The 16,681-nt window shown below is 38.7% G+C and overlaps 1 protein-coding gene and 1 non-coding gene across 16 annotated transcripts in view; both read left to right on the top strand.

Annotated features, from left to right (window-relative positions):
* Nucleotides 1–16,681, top strand: part of TAF1 (TATA-box binding protein associated factor 1) — a 114,010-nt gene that overhangs the window by 3,735 nt on the left and 93,594 nt on the right. For 12 of the 15 annotated variants that reach the window (XR_011565168.1, XR_011565169.1, XR_011565167.1 and 9 more), the window contains 16 exons: nucleotides 2,224–2,343; nucleotides 3,450–3,691; nucleotides 4,085–4,303; nucleotides 4,677–4,907; nucleotides 5,259–5,466; nucleotides 6,660–6,836; nucleotides 7,196–7,323; nucleotides 7,421–7,528; nucleotides 7,647–7,820; nucleotides 8,565–8,738; nucleotides 8,971–9,075; nucleotides 10,590–10,790; nucleotides 10,960–11,101; nucleotides 11,473–11,603; nucleotides 12,277–12,357; nucleotides 16,454–16,603. Coding sequence is in view for 12 of the 15 variants with exons in the window: in XM_070783693.1 (XP_070639794.1) it covers nucleotides 2,224–2,343; nucleotides 3,450–3,691; nucleotides 4,085–4,303; nucleotides 4,677–4,907; nucleotides 5,259–5,466; nucleotides 6,660–6,836; nucleotides 7,196–7,323; nucleotides 7,421–7,528; nucleotides 7,647–7,820; nucleotides 8,565–8,738; nucleotides 8,971–9,075; nucleotides 10,590–10,790; nucleotides 10,960–11,101; nucleotides 11,473–11,603; nucleotides 12,277–12,357; nucleotides 16,454–16,603 (2,591 nt within the window). In the remaining 3 variants the exon portion in view is untranslated. The remainder of the gene's footprint in view (nucleotides 1–2,223; nucleotides 2,344–3,449; nucleotides 3,692–4,084; nucleotides 4,304–4,676; nucleotides 4,908–5,258; nucleotides 5,467–6,659; nucleotides 6,837–7,195; nucleotides 7,324–7,420; nucleotides 7,529–7,646; nucleotides 7,821–8,564; nucleotides 8,739–8,970; nucleotides 9,076–10,589; nucleotides 10,791–10,959; nucleotides 11,102–11,472; nucleotides 11,604–12,276; nucleotides 12,358–16,453; nucleotides 16,604–16,681) is intronic. The other 3 variants (XM_070783692.1, XM_070783698.1, XM_070783690.1) reach the window with 1 other exon arrangement.
* On the top strand, nucleotides 14,045–14,116 carry TRNAS-GGA (transfer RNA serine (anticodon GGA)). Its single transcript has one exon. It is a non-coding gene; the product is annotated as a tRNA-Ser (tRNA).

Below are 16,681 nucleotides of genomic sequence, written 5' to 3'. Positions count from 1 at the left end.
CTTTCAAAATTCACCTCCATGAAGCCTCTAGAATGCCTTATACCTACTTCTAATTATTCCAAAGAAACACCCTTGTAAATCAAGCTGTGTGAAGGGGCCAATGCCAGGGAAGGAGGAAGCTAAGGGCATAGATGAAGGTACCCTCAGAAGACAAGATAACTTGGAAATGAGCTTCCAGAGCACCAACACTATCAAATATAGCATCCTCCTTTTCCAGGAAGTCAATTCATACAATCCAATTTAGAACCCCGTATCTAGCTTCTTCCTTACTATCCCTAGCCATGACAACAAATCCAAATCTGAAAATTATAACATTCCCTGAAAATCAGAGCTGAAGTCAGGCAGGTTGATTCCTCCAGTTCCATTCTTCTTTCTCAAGATTGCTTTGGCTATTCGAGTTTTTTTGTATTTCCATTCAAATTGTGAAATTATTTGATCTAGTTCTGTGAAAAATACCAATGGTAGCTTGATAGGGATTGCATTGAATCTATAGATTGCTTTGGGTAGTATACTCATTTTCACTATATTGAATCTTCTGGTCTAGGAAGGCAGGTTTCTTAACCACCGTACCACCAGGGAAGTCGCCCATGGAGCAGTTAGACAGCACCTTTATGTACACATTACTTGGAGTTTCATGCTGTAATAATCCCTCAATTTTCTTGTCTGCTTATGTGTGTTAATATTTACCTCATTAATAAGACTTTGGTGGGAATTTAAGTTCATTATCACATGGTATGAAATCACCTACATAGAACAGTGTCATGGTAGGAGCTCCTTAAATGTTGCTTGTCTTCCCTTCCTAAATGAAAATGAAAATGGATACTTGTTGCTTTGGGATTTTGATTAGGAAAAGGGTAGAGGGGGACTTCCCTGGTGGTTCAGCAATGAAGAATCCACCTGCCAATTCAGGGAACATGGGTTTGATCCCCAGTCAGGGAACTAAGATCCCACATGCCTTGGGGCAAGTAAGCCCACATGCCACAGCTATTGAAGCCGTCTTTCTCTGGGGCCTGCATGCCTAGAGCCTGCTTCAGGATGAGAAAAGCTACCACAGTGATAAGCCCGTGTGCTGCAACTAGAGAAGGCCCACACAAAGCATCACGCTCAGTGCAGCCGAAAATAATAAAGGAAAAGGTTAAAGAGGCCAACTAACTGAGAGACTGTTTTTGTGAGCTAGATGTAAAGTTACCAAAAGTTACTAAGGTCTGGAGTAGGGTGACAGTTGTGGAAAATGATAGGCAGGGTCAGACTTTAGAGTTCCTGATAAAACATCAGTAGGACTTGGTAAGTGAGAAAGTGTGTTGGAAAGACACTGTTGTTAAACTAGGCTTAAATTCTGACTTTGTCACTTAAAATTATATGACCCTAAGGAAGTCACTTAACTTCTGTAGCTCAGAATAATTTCTGCTTTGTAGCGTTACTGGGAGGATTATAGATAACTAAAAATACCTGGCACATAATACCTGGAGCTCAATGAATAGAAGTTGCCTAATGACTGCTATTAATGATTTATTGGAAAAGATGTGTTGGGTGTAAGAGATTGATGAAGGAGACAGGAGGCTAAAATCATAAGCTGGGAAAATGAGGATGGAGGTGGTATTGATAGTAACAAAAGGGAATTTAAAAGAGTTGAAGGATATTTCAGTGTGATAGTGAAGTATAATTGTTGAATAGCTGAATGGAAAACCTCTTTAGGCAGCAGAACATGCAGTACAATTGTAGAGGGGCTAAGTCAGGGCAAGACATAGAGGTTTGGATTTAGTCTAGATAAAGACGATTCTTGAGAAAGGGAATGAAGAATTCAGTGGTTGAAGGTTAGTGGAAGGAATAACAGGCTACAGAAGTCAGACAGAAAAAGTGTCAAAGACTTGGAAGGTGAGAAGAAAGTCCAGTTTTAAACTGACAGAGAAAGAAGATTGTTAAATTTAATTATGAGGTTGAGCAGGTTGAAAAGAAACAGTGTTTGACCAGGAGAAAGAGCAGAGGTTTTATTAATAAACAGTTCTTGGGGGCTCCCTAAATTCCTGTATGAGATATACATAGTGTTACAGCATTTGGCGATACATTGTCATCTCTTTCTGAAGGCAGAAGCTGTACCTCTTGTGTGTTCTCAAGGAATCTGCATAGTTCTTCATATGATGCTTTAAAATATTGAGTGACAAAGGAGCTCAAGGTTGTTGTGTGTCATTCTGGATATTGAACTCACTTTCTTGGTTTTATTAGATTATGATGAGGATGACTATGATGCTGATTGTGAAGACATTGATTGCAAGTTGATGCCTCCTCCACCTCCACCTCCAGGACCAGTGAAAAAGGATAAGGACCAGGATGCAATTGCCGGTGGTAAGTAGAGACTTACTTACTTTTATCTAAGGAGCAAGTTCTATTTCTGGTCCAGATTTTTGGCATGCTCATAGGGGGCTATTCAGATTAAGCCACTAGGAAATGATACAACTTCTATAAGCAATTCATACAATTTTAAAATTTCAGTGTTAAAGGTAAAATTTAAAACATTTGACAATAGTATTTTAACATGGGCTCAAGAAAAAGTAGTTTAGGTTGATGTGGTTCTCAAATCTGACTGCCCATCATAGGCACCTCAAGTCTTCAAAAAATTGCAGGTTTCTGGCTCTCACTCCTGGAGAATCTATCTGATCCAGAAGATCTGGGGTAGAGCCCAGGGATTTCACAGAATTTCCTCAAGTAATTTCTGATGCAACTGATCTGTACTGGTATTTGGAAACTACCTGTCTAGATGATTCTCTTTAAAAAAATGATTAAATGAGAAGGTACCTAGAATGGGTATAAATCATTTACAGCCAGCTGTCAGATTCAGAGATTTCAAAGTCAGGGACTTATCTCACCTATTCCTATGTCTGCAACTGTGGTAAGTCATCCTGTTCTAGGCTAGAAGGTTGGGGAAGAGCAGTGTCTTTGATCTCTAGTGTTTTGAGGCTTATGTCAACCTACATGTCTCCTAGTAGAGTTTTAAGCCCTTTCCTTTTTAGTCTGCAGGCTAAATAGCATTTGGTAACTTTGTGTCTTAGATCTTGTTTTATGCTAAATAATTTCATGGTTACCCTGTGGGCTTAAATGTTTCCAGTTTATGGGTTCCTGAATCGGGCATGAAAAGGCCTGATTGGTATAAAAGTGTTATGTAATTTTTCTATTGGTCACATTTCTTTAACCTAATATAGAAAGTAGTAAATGTAGTAATAGTGTTTGTTTTCTCTCATCACAACCCCAGGGTACCAGGTACAAGGTGAGTTGTGGATGGTGGGAGATAATGCATTGGAATGAGTTTTCCGGGTTGCATACCTAGTAATCTGGGTGCTTAGAACTGTATCCCCTGCCATTGAGCCATGCTTAAGCCTAGAGTGGGTGTTGGCTGAATTTGAGGAAATATGCTCACAGTTACATGCCAAAGGGGTTTCTCTTCCTTGTTGCAGTGTCTGAAGATGGAGAAGGCATCATCTTGCCCTCCATCATTGCCCCTTCCTCTTTGGCCTCAGAGAAAGTGGACTTCAGTAGTTCCTCTGACTCAGAATCTGAGATGGGACCTCAGGAAGCAGCACAGACAGAATCTGAGGATGGAAAGCTGACCCTACCATTGGCTGGGATTATGCAGCACGATGCCACCAAGCTGTTGCCGAGTGTCACGGAACTTTTCCCAGAATTTCGTCCTGGGAAGGTACTTTTGGTGGAGAATGCCTGCATTCCAAACCACTGCCCTCTTGTAAATACTGAGTTTTGTTGAGATATTGAATATAGAATGAGCAGAAAGTAAAGGTTTCCTTATTCAGTGATATTGTATTGGGTCTTTTTTTAAGTTTTATGCCTTGATCATATTAATACATGTGATTTATATAGTTCTCATTAGGAATTGTCCTTTCCCTCTTAAAAGAACTAGTCCAAATTATTAAGGAATACTTTACTTTCTTGGTTGGTGTTGTAAATCTGAGTTCGGCATTTCTTGATCCCTCCCTCACAGTTGAGTAGACTTCTCAAAGGAGTTCTAGCTCAGAGCTACTGTCGTCTTATCTGACATTGGGTCTCTTACATAGAAACATGTTTTGTGTTCTAGGTGTTACGCTTCCTACGTCTTTTTGGACCAGGAAAGAATGTCCCATCTGTTTGGCGCAGTGCTCGGAGAAAGAGGAAGAAGAAACACCGTGAACTGATACAGGAAGAGCAGATCCAGGAGACGGAGTGCTCAGTAGAATCAGAAGTCAACCAGAAATCTTTGTGGAACTATGACTATGCCCCACCACCACCTCCAGAGCAGTGTCTCTCTGATGATGAAGTAGGCAAAATAGAGATCTGGAATTAAGACCCAGGAGGGCAACAAATGAGTTCTTCCTAGCTTAGGTCTAAATTGAAAGTAACACCTTAGTGTCCTGTGCCTATTATCATTACGTAGTCATGATTTCAGTCCCAGTAGCTATCCCTTCCCTGTTGTAATAGAGAAGTATTTTGGGCAGGCAGATGGTGATATACTGGTGAATAGGAAAGTTGAATGATAGGCAGAGTGTGACATGATACACCTCCATTGTTTGCATTTTAACCTCAGTCCTTATGGATTCTCTAAGTTCCCCCTCCTGCCCATTAACTCCCTATAGCCTTAGGGCATCTGGGATCAGGATGTCTACCTCCCCTTCTACTTTGTTCTGTTACAGATCACAATGATGGCACCTGTGGAATCCAAGTTTTCCCAGTCAACTGGAGATACAGATAAAGTGACAGACACCAAACCAAGAGTGGCTGAGTGGCGTTATGGGCCTGCTCGACTGTGGTATGATATGCTGGGTGTCCCTGAAGATGGCAGTGGGTTTGACTATGGCTTCAAACTAAGAAAGATGGAACAGGAACCTGTGATGAAATGTAGAATGGCGGATGTAAGCAACACGGTATGTAAGAAAGGAATCACTGTGCCCAGAGCCCTATCAGTATTACTTTACTTTTCAATTGGGGAGACACTGAGTAGGGTTTCTTTGGTGGGAGATTGAGGTGTCTAAACCTTTTGTTTGGTGTGGTATATCGCCCTGGCAACTTGGCCCTATTGCAAGGATTCTTGTTTGTGAAATGAGTGTTGTGCCAGACTAGGAGTGGGAGGAGGCAGGTATTCCTTCATTATCAGGTGTGTGTCTCTCAAGTCAGGACCACATTTGATGTATCTGATTTATCTGCTGTGGGATTTGAAATGGGAACTCTGACCAGTGACCATTCAGGGATTTGTTGTTCTTCCCCTACTTCTGTAGGAATACAGGATACCTGAGGAAAGCAGTGGCACCGATCTTCTGGCTGATGAAAACTTCCTGATGGTGACACAGCTGCATTGGGAAGATGATATCATCTGGGATGGGGAGGATGTTAAACACAAAGGGACAAAACCACAGCGTGCTAGCCTGGCAGGCTGGCTTCCTTCCAGCATGACTAGGAATGCCATGGCTTACAATGTTCAACAAGGTTTGCATCTGTGCCCACTGTGTCCAGCACCCTGCCCTTCACCTCAGTCATCTTAAATAAGCTTAGCTGTGATCTTTGCTGCCGAGGGACAGTGAAATGTTTTAGATCTGAGCCCTGATTCTAGTCCGTAGTTTTTTTACACTGTTAATGAGCTAGGATGGACTCTGATTTCTCATTAAAAAAATGTGAAAAGTACTTTAAAGTTAAAAATATTTCTGAGATATAATAATGCTTTTATCTTTATAGTCTACTTTTGTTTCCAAAGGCCCCTTTATCATTCTAGAATTTGCTTTTTCCCTCCTTAAATACACATGCACACACAAAAAAAGGTATGCTATGCTTAATGTAGAAAACTTTGAAAATACAATGCAGTATCAAAAATAACTGGTAATTCTAGAGACTATCAGCTCTACCTTTTTGGTGTACTATGCTTTCAGTGTTCTATCCTGTATGTGTATGTAGCTGAGCTTATTCCTAGAGGTACAGTTCTATGTGTTGTGCTTTTTACTTAATGTTATTTTATGTCATTTAAAATTCTTCATAAAAATGTTTAATGACATGGGAAACTCATTTTAAATGGAAAAAAAAAGCCTAGATATGCACACTATATAAACAGAAAATTTCCTGAAAGGGAAAATACCATGAGATTCACAGTGGTTCTTTCTAGTTTGTAAGATCACAGATAGCTGTGCAGTTTTCTTTATATCTTTTCTGTCTTTTCCAAATTTTCTTGTCTTAATCTGGATTTCTTTTGTAATTCAGTGGAAAACCAAAAATGTCTTATTTTTTAAATATAACAAATAATTTTTTTCTTTTTTCCTTCCATTCTATCTAGAAACACTATTGGTTACATAGTAGTCATATATGGATATCTTCATAATTTTTAGTTACTATTGTATTTTAAATATACTTTGTTACATTTATTGTTAGCATATCTTATCGTATTATTACCATAATTTGTTTAATCAGTCCTATGTTAAATATTTGGTTGTTTAAATTTTGACTATTATAAAAAATACTGCAGTGAACATTTGTTGTCTGCAACATTTTTTAACAGTGAGAAATACATTGTTTCTAATAGGTTCTTTTTCAGTAGCTACATGAGTAACTACTAGCGTTTACTCCTTTTCCCTTTGCTAGAATTGAAGGGAGCATGAAATGTTTTGTTTATTCTTTCCTCCTGTTTTGACTAGGTTTTGCAGCAACGCTGGATGATGACAAGCCTTGGTACTCCATTTTTCCCATTGACAATGAGGAGCTGGTATATGGACGTTGGGAGGACAATATCATTTGGGATGCTCAGGCCATGCCCCGGTTCTTGGAGCCTCCTATTTTGACACTTGATCCCAATGATGAGAACCTCATTTTGGGTATGGTACTGGCTGGGTCAGTGTTCCTTCCCCATAACTGATAGCTTGCTGTCCTAATGTCAGCGGGCAAGAGGAAATCAGAAGGGTTGGGAAGGTCAAGACTGGAAGCTTCTAGATAGCAGTTTGAGACAGCAAAGTTGTGGCTCTCAGTTTCTAATATTGTGTATTGTTTTAGGGAAAACTCATAATGTAGAAATGTTGGAAAGTAGTACCTTGGAGATGTCAGGAGTATAGTTTGATTGGTTGGACTAGAAGTGGTCTTGGGGGAGATGAAAATCTGGTTAGGAATTGCAAAGGTGTCAGTAGGAAAGTTGAATCTTCAGGGATAACAACTCCAGGGTGACTTGTTTCCTCCTTAGAAATTCCAGATGAGAAGGAAGAGGCTACTTCTAACTCTCCCTCCAAGGAGAGTAAGAAGGAATCATCTCTGAAGAAGAGTCGAATTCTGTTAGGGAAAACAGGAGTCATCAAGGAGGAACCACAGCAGGTCTGTGAAGGGAAAAGGGATTTGGTGTTTAGAAGAACAAAGAAAGGTAATGAAGAAGGGTAGTCTGACTAAGGTTTATTTGATAACCTGTCATTAGAACATGTCTCAACCAGAAGTGAAAGATCCATGGAATCTCTCCAATGATGAATATTACTACCCTAAGCAACAGGGTCTTCGAGGCACCTTTGGAGGAAATATTATTCAGGTAAAAGTAGTGTTTTTTTTTCTGTGGTGAATGTGAACCACTCCTTTGTTTTGGTGTAGACATGAGTAAATCTTTCTTTGACTGGAGTTCAATTTGAACCCTTATATTTCTATCTTAGCATTCAATTCCTGCTGTGGAATTACGGCAGCCCTTCTTTCCTACCCACATGGGGCCCATCAAACTCCGGCAGTTCCATCGCCCACCTCTGAAGAAGTACTCTTTTGGGGCACTATCTCAGCCAGGTCCCCACTCAGTCCAGCCCTTGCTAAAGCACATCAAAAAGAAGGCAAAGGTATGATTGAATCTTGGTTAGGAAAAAAAAAAGAGCTATAAAAGACATTGGAATACAAATGGGGGAGATGGACTGGATATTAGATGCTTTTAGGAAATCGTCTATTTTCTTAGAAGTGATAAAATATTATTGTGGTTATTTAGGAGAATGTCCTTATTCTTGGGAGATGCATGGCATGTGAAAATCAAGTAAAATGTCATGATAACTTCAACTTTAAAAAATGGTTCATGGACTACCCTGATGGTCCAGTAGTTAAGAATCCACCTGCCAATGCAGGGGACATGGGTTGAATCCCTGGTCTGGAAAGATACCATATCCCACAGAGTTGCTAAGCCTGTGCACAACTACTGAAGCCTGCATGTTCTAGGGCCAGTGTTCTGCAACAAGAGAAGTCACCCACAATGAGAAGCCCACACACCACAGTGAAGGAGTAGTCCCCACTCACTGTAGCTAGAGAAAGCCTGTGTACAGCAACCAAGACCCAGCTTAGCCAAAAAGAAAAAAAGGAAAAAGGTTTAAGCAAAATCTATTGATAGTTATAGCTAAACAAATATGGTAAAATATAAAGTAATATATAAGTGGTGGGATAATAAGTGTTCATAGTTTTGACTTTATGCATAAACATTTTTGCAATAAAATAGGAAAAAAAAGCAAGTAAAGTTTTTGATGTCTCAGTGAACAATATCACTGTATGTAATTATTGTCCTGTCAGTAGCTGTACTGTATTCTCCTTGTTCTCGGCAGATGAGAGAACAAGAGAGGCAAGCTTCAGGTGGTGGAGAGATGTTTTTCATGCGCACACCTCAGGACCTCACAGGCAAAGATGGAGATCTTATTCTTGCAGAATATAGTGAGGAAAACGGACCATTAATGATGCAAGTTGGCATGGCAACCAAGATAAAAAACTACTATAAGCGGGTGAGTCTTCTCAGAAAAATCTTTGTTGTTAATAAATAATTGTGGTTAAATATTCAGGAACCATATGTGAACATACATATATTTTTTTAATACTAGAAATTTATTGGGAGAAAGGAATGGTATCTGTTTTGCAGTTAGTAGTATTAGTAGAATGCTATGCTCATGGAATGTTTTATTTAGGCTTATTGATTATGTTCTGGGATAGTAACTGGGTCTGTTGCATTCCTTATAGAAACCCGGAAAAGATCCTGGAGCCCCAGATTGTAAATATGGAGAAACTGTTTACTGCCATACATCTCCTTTTCTAGGCTCACTCCATCCTGGACAATTGCTGCAGGTGAGGAATTATTTCCTGCTATAACTTTTTCCTAAGGAAATTGACAGATGAGCTAGTCAGCCCAGAAAGAACCAATTCTGTTTGATTGAGACACTGTTTAACTAAAGTATGGGAAAGAACAATAAAAGCTAAAAATTATTATAATCCAAAAATCTGTTTTTGCATCTTTTTATTAAAACTGGCTCCTTATTATGTTATTCTATAAGTTAAATTTTAAATAGTCTTTTGGAAATACATAGTGGTAAGAAGTCCAAAAACATCTGGGTAGCATAGGGAAGTCAACTGGATTAATAATTTACTATAGTTAATTTATGAATGTTTAATTTGTATGTGTAAGATCGGTGTGTTTTGAGTATTGAACTACACCCCAGCTATAGTGAAATGGTTTTTCCCCTCTCTGTTCTGATGGGTATAGAAATGCCTTCTGGTAACCTAGCTTTTACATACTTTGTTAAGGGAAGGTATAGAGGTCCACGAATGATGTGAGGAAATCTTTAGCACTCTACTACCTTGTTTCCCCCTCACCCCCTCCCCAGTTTATTTCCCTTGGCAATCTTAACCAATTTAACTGTTCTTATACCTAGTTTATCCCATTGTTTCTATTGCTTATTCTCTTAAAGCATCTACAAAGCACATTTTTTTTAATCCTTTGCATCTATAGTCCATTTCCACCAGATTTTGAGTATCACCTTCATACTGTTGCTAGAGTTCCTGTCCCTATAACTTTCTGTTGAAGTTTTCTACCAGTTCCTACCCTTTTGTGGCTACTTTTGTAGTCTCTCAGATATCCTTTTTCATCTTCCCCTGTGACTCTTTTTCCACATTTAGAATTTTCCTTCCACACCTACGTATTGGATCCTCCCTCTTTCTGTCTACTTTTTGTATTTTTTTGAGAAGTCTTTCTTTAGAATCTTAACGACAGGTTCTTAATGACCGTTTGATCCTCATCCGGCTGCCACTTAAACAAGCTCAAATGTTTCTGTCCTGCATCTTTAGTTTGTCTATTTTAAGCATAGTTTCTAATTCATTAGTTGTTTTTTAAATTAATTTACTTAACAAATGTTTTGATTTCACATATTATGTCAGGGGCTCTGCTGGGATCTAAGATAAGCAGTATGGTACTTTTTAGATTATAAAGTGATTTTCAGATGTAATCTTCATAGTAATCCTGTGAGTATAGGAGTTTTAAGTATCTCCATTTTGTAGATGAGGAAAATTGAGCTCATAGATATTAAGTAACTTATCTGACATCATACAGTGAGCTAGCACAGCCAGTGTCATCTATAGTGTCAAATCCTATAGTTTCCCCACTACTGACTCTTAAAGGTGACCAATGGGTAAAAAATTATCTGTCTAATCCCATTTGATATTCCATATTTTAATTTATGTTACTCAATAGACCTTAGATGGCATAATGGGGATGGAGAGCCACCAAGCTTGATTTTCCATTCTCATGAGTTTACTAAATTTCCAGGGCTTCTCTTATATTACTTTTGTGTTTTTATTTTTGTTAGGCATTTGAGAACAACCTTTTTCGTGCTCCAATTTATCTTCATAAGATGCCAGAAACTGACTTCCTTATTATTCGCACAAGACAAGGTTACTATATTCGGGAATTAGTGGATATTTTTGTGGTTGGCCAGCAGTGCCCTTTGTTTGAAGTTCCTGGGCCCAACTCCAAAAGGGCCAATACTCATATTCGAGACTTTCTCCAGGTAAGAATGAGAGGATACGGAGGGGGTCTGGATGTACATAAAAGGATATTTGGATTTGGGGTCATATCAGGGAAGATAAAACATATTATGGGCTTAGCAGGGGAAGGGACCCTGGTGAGGAATTTTATCCTTATTTTGCCAAATAAAAAAAATTTGGTATGTTGAGCAGGTTTTTATTTATCGCCTGTTCTGGAAGAGTAAAGATCGCCCACGACGGATCCGAATGGAAGATATAAAAAAAGCCTTTCCTTCTCACTCAGAAAGCAGCATTCGGAAGAGGCTAAAGCTCTGCGCTGACTTCAAACGCACAGGTCCTCAGTTGACTGATTATGTTTCTCTGCCTCTTTCCAAGAAAGGATTAAGGCTTCCAGTCAAAGGATAAGCATACAACTAATAAAATAGAAAAAAAATTGAAGTCATCAAAAGGAGGTAGCAAATCTTCTAATTATGGAGGCTCTGATTGGTAATTTAATTTTGCCAGTCAGGAAATTCAGTTTGATTGTTGATGTCTTAGATGTAGGAAACCTAGCAGCAGGGCTTTTCTTGGCCAGACATTCAAACTGGCTAAGCCTGATACCTTCTGGGACATTGCCTGGTTCAGTCTTGGTTTGGTATCCCTGTTAATGGCAATGAAAGGGCCTTTAGAGTTCCGAATGGTCTCATTTTCTCTTATCTGTTCTAGGCATGGATTCAAACTGGTGGGTTCTGAAGTCTGATTTTCGTTTACCAACTGAAGAGGAGATCAGGGCTATGGTGTCTCCAGAGCAATGCTGTGCTTATTACAGCATGATAGCTGCAGAGCAGCGACTGAAGGTGAACACTTTCCTTTTAGGCACCACCTATGCCTGTGGGTGTTTTTCAGAGAGATGAGGGTGAAGAACTTTCCTCACTAGCTTAGGAATGATGCATACTAGATTATTACTAATTATTTCAAAAGTCAAACTGTATAAGGTACTTCATGAATACCAGTTCTGGGGTAAACTACATTGTAGATAAATACCAGTGGGAAGGCTTAGTGAGGGACTTGGGGAATATTGTTTTGCTTTGAAAATGGTTGCTCATTCATTTGGGTGATGGCTTTAATCTCTATTCTTTGTAAGACAGGTGTATAAGCAAGGAAAGTGCTTCTTAGTTGTTTTCCATAGCCTTCCAGGTGGGCAGAGATGCTGATGGTGCTGGACATGTGGTTTGGAGAAGGATAATGTTCTTATTAGGCCAAAATAGGAAAGATCTAGCTGGGGTGGGACAGCACAGTTGTGTCCCACTGAGTTAATGAGCATCTCTATTCAGCTTCCTCATGGGCCCTAACTATCCACATATGTTAGCTTAAGGGTGTAGAGTGGTGATAGGTATACCTAAGACTTTACAGACTCCATTCTCTATGCAAAACTGTGCATTGGTGTTCTGTGCTTGGTATTTGGTGAAACTTGTGCTTTGCATTTTCCAATTTATTGATTGACTTACACACGGATTTGTCCTCTTCCAGGATGCTGGCTATGGTGAGAAGTCCTTTTTTGCTCCAGAAGAGGAAAATGAGGAAGATTTCCAGATGAAGATTGATGATGAGGTGAGATTTTAATCTTTATTAGTACATCCCATTTATCCTTAAAAAAAAACAGGCTTATTGAGATGATTGACATACAGTAAATGGCACATGTTTAAAGTGTACTATTTGGTGCGTTTTGATGCATGTTTATACCTGTGAAATTGTCATGACAAGATAATGAGTGTATCTGTCACCTCCACAAGTTTGTGCCTCTTTAAAATCCCTTTCTCCCCTCTCCTCCTTTCTCTCTAACTCTCCCTGTCCCCTGACACCCATTGATCTGCTTTCTGTCACAGATTAGTTTGTATTTTTTAGTGTTTTAGATAAATGGAATCATACAGTTATATTATGTATTCTTTTTTTAATTGTGGTAAAATACACGTAACATAAAATTTATCATCAAACCTTTATGTGTGTGGTCAATGGTGTTAAAGTACATTCACACTATTCAGCCAATTTCCAGAACTCTTTTCATCTTGCAAAACTGAAACTTGATTACTCATTAAATAGTAATTCCCCCTTTTTCCCTCCCCCAACCCCCTGCAACCACCATTCTACTTTCTGTCCCTATGAATTTTACTACTCTAGGTACTTCGCCTAAGTGGAATCATACAGTATTTGTTTTTATGTCACTGATTTATTTCATTTGGCATAATATTCTTAATACTCATTCATGTTGTAGCATATATCAGAATTTCTTTCCTCTTTTACGCTGAGTAATATTCTCTGGTATATATGTACACACACACAAACCATGGAATATTGTTTTGGTTATCCATTTGTCCGTTGATGGACATTTGTATTATTTCCACATCTTGGCTGTTGTAAATAGTGCTGCTGTGAACAAGGGCATGCAAATATCTCTTCAAGACCCTGCTTTCAATTCTTTTGCATATCTACCCAGAAATGGAATTACTGGATCATATGGTGGTTCTATTTTCAGTGTTTCGAGGAGCCTCCATAATGTTTTCCAAAGCATCTGCACTGTTTTACATCTTGTCAATGATGTATAAGGGTTCCAGTTTTCTCACACTTTAAGCAGCATTTGTTATTTATTGTTTTTTTTGAAAAGTACTCATCTCAATGGGTGTGAGGTAGTATCTTGGTGGTGTTTCAATTTGCATTTCCCTGATAGAATCTTTTCATGTGCTTGTTGGCAGTTTGTATGTCTTATTTTGAGAAATGTGTATTCAAGTCCTTTGCTCATTTTTGAATTGGGTTGTTTGGTTTTTGTGATTGAGTTAGTTGTAGGAGTTACATATTCTAGATGTTAACATCTTTTCAGGTGTATGTTATACAAATATTTTCTCTCATTGTGTGGGTTGCCTTTCACTTTGTCATGTGCTTTGATGCAGAGAAATTTTACATTTTGATGTAGTCTAGTCCAGTTTACCTAATTTTACTTTTGTCCCTATGCTCTTGGTTCCACATCTAAGAAATCACTGCCAAATCCAGCGTCAGGAAGCTTTTTCTCTGTTTTTTTTTCTTCTTCTAAGAGTTTTACATTTTTAGTTCTTACATTTCAGTCTTTGACTCATTTTGAATTAATTTTTGTATATGGTGTAAAGGTTCATCTTTATTATTTTGTATGTGAGTATTCTGTTTTCCCAGTACCATTTGTTAAAAGTGTACATTCTTTCTTGTCTGTGTTCTTCACTCTAATTATGCTGAGATTCATCCAGGTGGTTGTGTGTATTAAAGCTGGGCTTCCCTGGTGGCTCAGAGGTTAAAGCGTCTGCCTGGAATGCAGGAGGCCCGGGTTCGATCCCTGGATTGGGAAGATCCCCTGGAGAAGGAAATGGCAACCCACTCCAGTACTCTTGCCTGAAGAATCCCATGGAGGGAGGAGCCTGGTAGGCTACAGTCCATGGGGTCGCAAAGAGCCGGACACGACTGAGTGACTTCACTTTCACTTTCACTCTTATTGCTGTATAATATTCCATAGTATGGATGTACCACAGTTTGTTAATCACCTGTTGAAGGACATTTTGGTTGTTCCCAGATTTTGGCTATTGTGAATAAAACTCCTATGAATATCCATGTATAAATCTTTATATGGACATATGTTTCTTTTTTTTTTCCTTGGGTAAATATTTAGAAGTGGAATTGCTGGATTGTATGGTAGCTCTGTTTTACCTTTGGAGGAACTACCAGACTTTTCCACAGTGGCTACACCATTTACATTCCTACTAGCAGTGTATGAGCATTCCAGTTTTTCCACATCCTTGTCGACACTTGTTATTTTCCATTTATTATATTATTGCCCACCTATAGTGGGTGTGTCATTGCAGTTTTAATTTGCATTCCCAAATAGCTAAAGATGTTGAGCATCTTTCTATGTGCTTATCATCCAGTAATCTTCTTTGGTTGAGGATCTATTTATCTCTTGCCCATTCTTATTTTTAATTAGTTACTTGTTTTCTTCTTGAATTTTGAGAGTTCTTTATATATTCTGGGTCCCAGTCCTTTATCAGGTATATGATTTACAAAGATTTTCTCCCAATCTAAGGCTTGTCTTTTAATTATCTTAGCAGTGTCTTATGAAGAGCAGAAGTCTAAGTTGTAAACCTTCTCCTTTGATGCTTACGGATTTTGTGTCAGGTCAAAAATTTTATCTAATTCAAAGTTGCAAAGATTTATTATTTTCTTCTAAAAGTTTTATTGTTTTAGATTTTAGGTTTAGATCCATTTTGAGTTAATTTTTGTTTAGGGTGCAAGATGTTTAGATTAAGGTTCATCTTTTTGCATATGAATGTCCAGTTATTCTAGTACCGTTTGTCAAAAAATTAATTGATCTTTTAAAACAAAAGTTTGATCATATCACTCTTGCTCAAGGACTTCCTATGGGTCCTCATTTGTTTTAGGAAGTAATCCGTAACATGATTCACAAGGCTCTGTGTGATTTTGGTCTTGTAATATAGCTCTCATCTCCTCTCATCTGTCACTGACCATCTTATACTCTTAAGCTCCAAACATACTAAAGTTCATTCAGTTCCCTAAATTTATTTCTGCTGCTTTCTAGGATTTTGCAACTGTTATTCCCTCTGCCTAGAATATTTTCCTCTCCCTTCTCTATCATCTGACCTTCATCTGCAAGTTATATTCTTTTGGAAGCTTTCCCTGACTCTTGCCCTCACTCCCACCCTTCATTCAGATTGGATCACCATCCTTTCCTTCTTTGTATACATATAGCACTTTTTACTTTCCTATCATGGCAGTATTGAATTTGGTTGGTTTATTTGTCTCTCCCTCACTGACATTAGGCCCTTGAGAAAGTAGTGCTTGATGTGTAGATATTCAATAAATATTTGTTAAATGAGTGAATGCTTGTCAGTGAGGTCAGGCAGAGTGAGTAAAGAATCATTGTTGTATGTACTGTACTTTTGAGGTTGGAGTGAACAATGAGTGGATGTCAGAATTTCTGAAATGAAAGATTCTTTTGAACGGCCTTCAAGATTGAATCTCGAATAGAGAATTGGCCACTTTATAGCTAAGCTAATTACATATACCTTTTCTGGTATGTTTAGACAAGCACATTCCCCTTTTCTTAATTGCCTGCTTATTTTATGTGATCAATAAACACCATTTAGGGTTCTAGGAGAGGACAGGTCTTTTTGACCAAACCTGTGGCAGAGGTGGAATACACTTTGGTTTATTGCTACTGAGACTGGGGCCAGTACTTTGTAGAGCATGTTTATCATCTAATTGGGAAAGTATGTATATGGGTCATTCTAAAGAAGGTATTTGAGCAATTAGACAATCAAATGTGGTCATCAGTCTAACTCAACTCTTTGAAAATCATGAGGGTGAGGACAACACTGTCTTTGAGAACTCTCAGTCAAACCCAAGTGATATGGAGCTGAAGAGGGCAGTACCACTTTTCCACATATTCCTACTTACACTGACTGAGACTTTGGCCTCTTACTTATTATCATGATTTAAGTACCATAGAAAAGAACAGGCTGTGTCCTGGGCAGCTTTATGTAGCTATTGATCTCTGTGAACAGTTTAAGAAAGCATCAGATTGTACATTATTGTTATTATCCCCACCTTCTAAGTGTGGCTAGACATAGAGCAAATGTTTTTCACCACCCCCTGAATCTTTTTCATACTTCAGGTTCGCACTGCTCCTTGGAACACCACACGGGCTTTCATTGCTGCCATGAAGGGCAAGTGTCTCCTGGAGGTGACTGGGGTGGCAGATCCCACAGGGTGTGGTGAAGGATTCTCCTATGTGAAGATTCCAAACAAACCAACACAGCAGAAGGTGAGACTGAATATCTGGAAGGTGAAAAATCAGGGGAGGAAGAAATAGAGGTTAAAGAATGGAGATGAATGGATGGGG

Source organism: Bos indicus, chromosome X, assembly GCF_029378745.1.
Source record: "Bos indicus isolate NIAB-ARS_2022 breed Sahiwal x Tharparkar chromosome X, NIAB-ARS_B.indTharparkar_mat_pri_1.0, whole genome shotgun sequence".
In the NCBI taxonomy this organism is placed as follows: domain Eukaryota; kingdom Metazoa; phylum Chordata; class Mammalia; order Artiodactyla; family Bovidae; genus Bos; species Bos indicus.
This window is presented reverse-complemented; position numbering and strand designations above follow the sequence as displayed.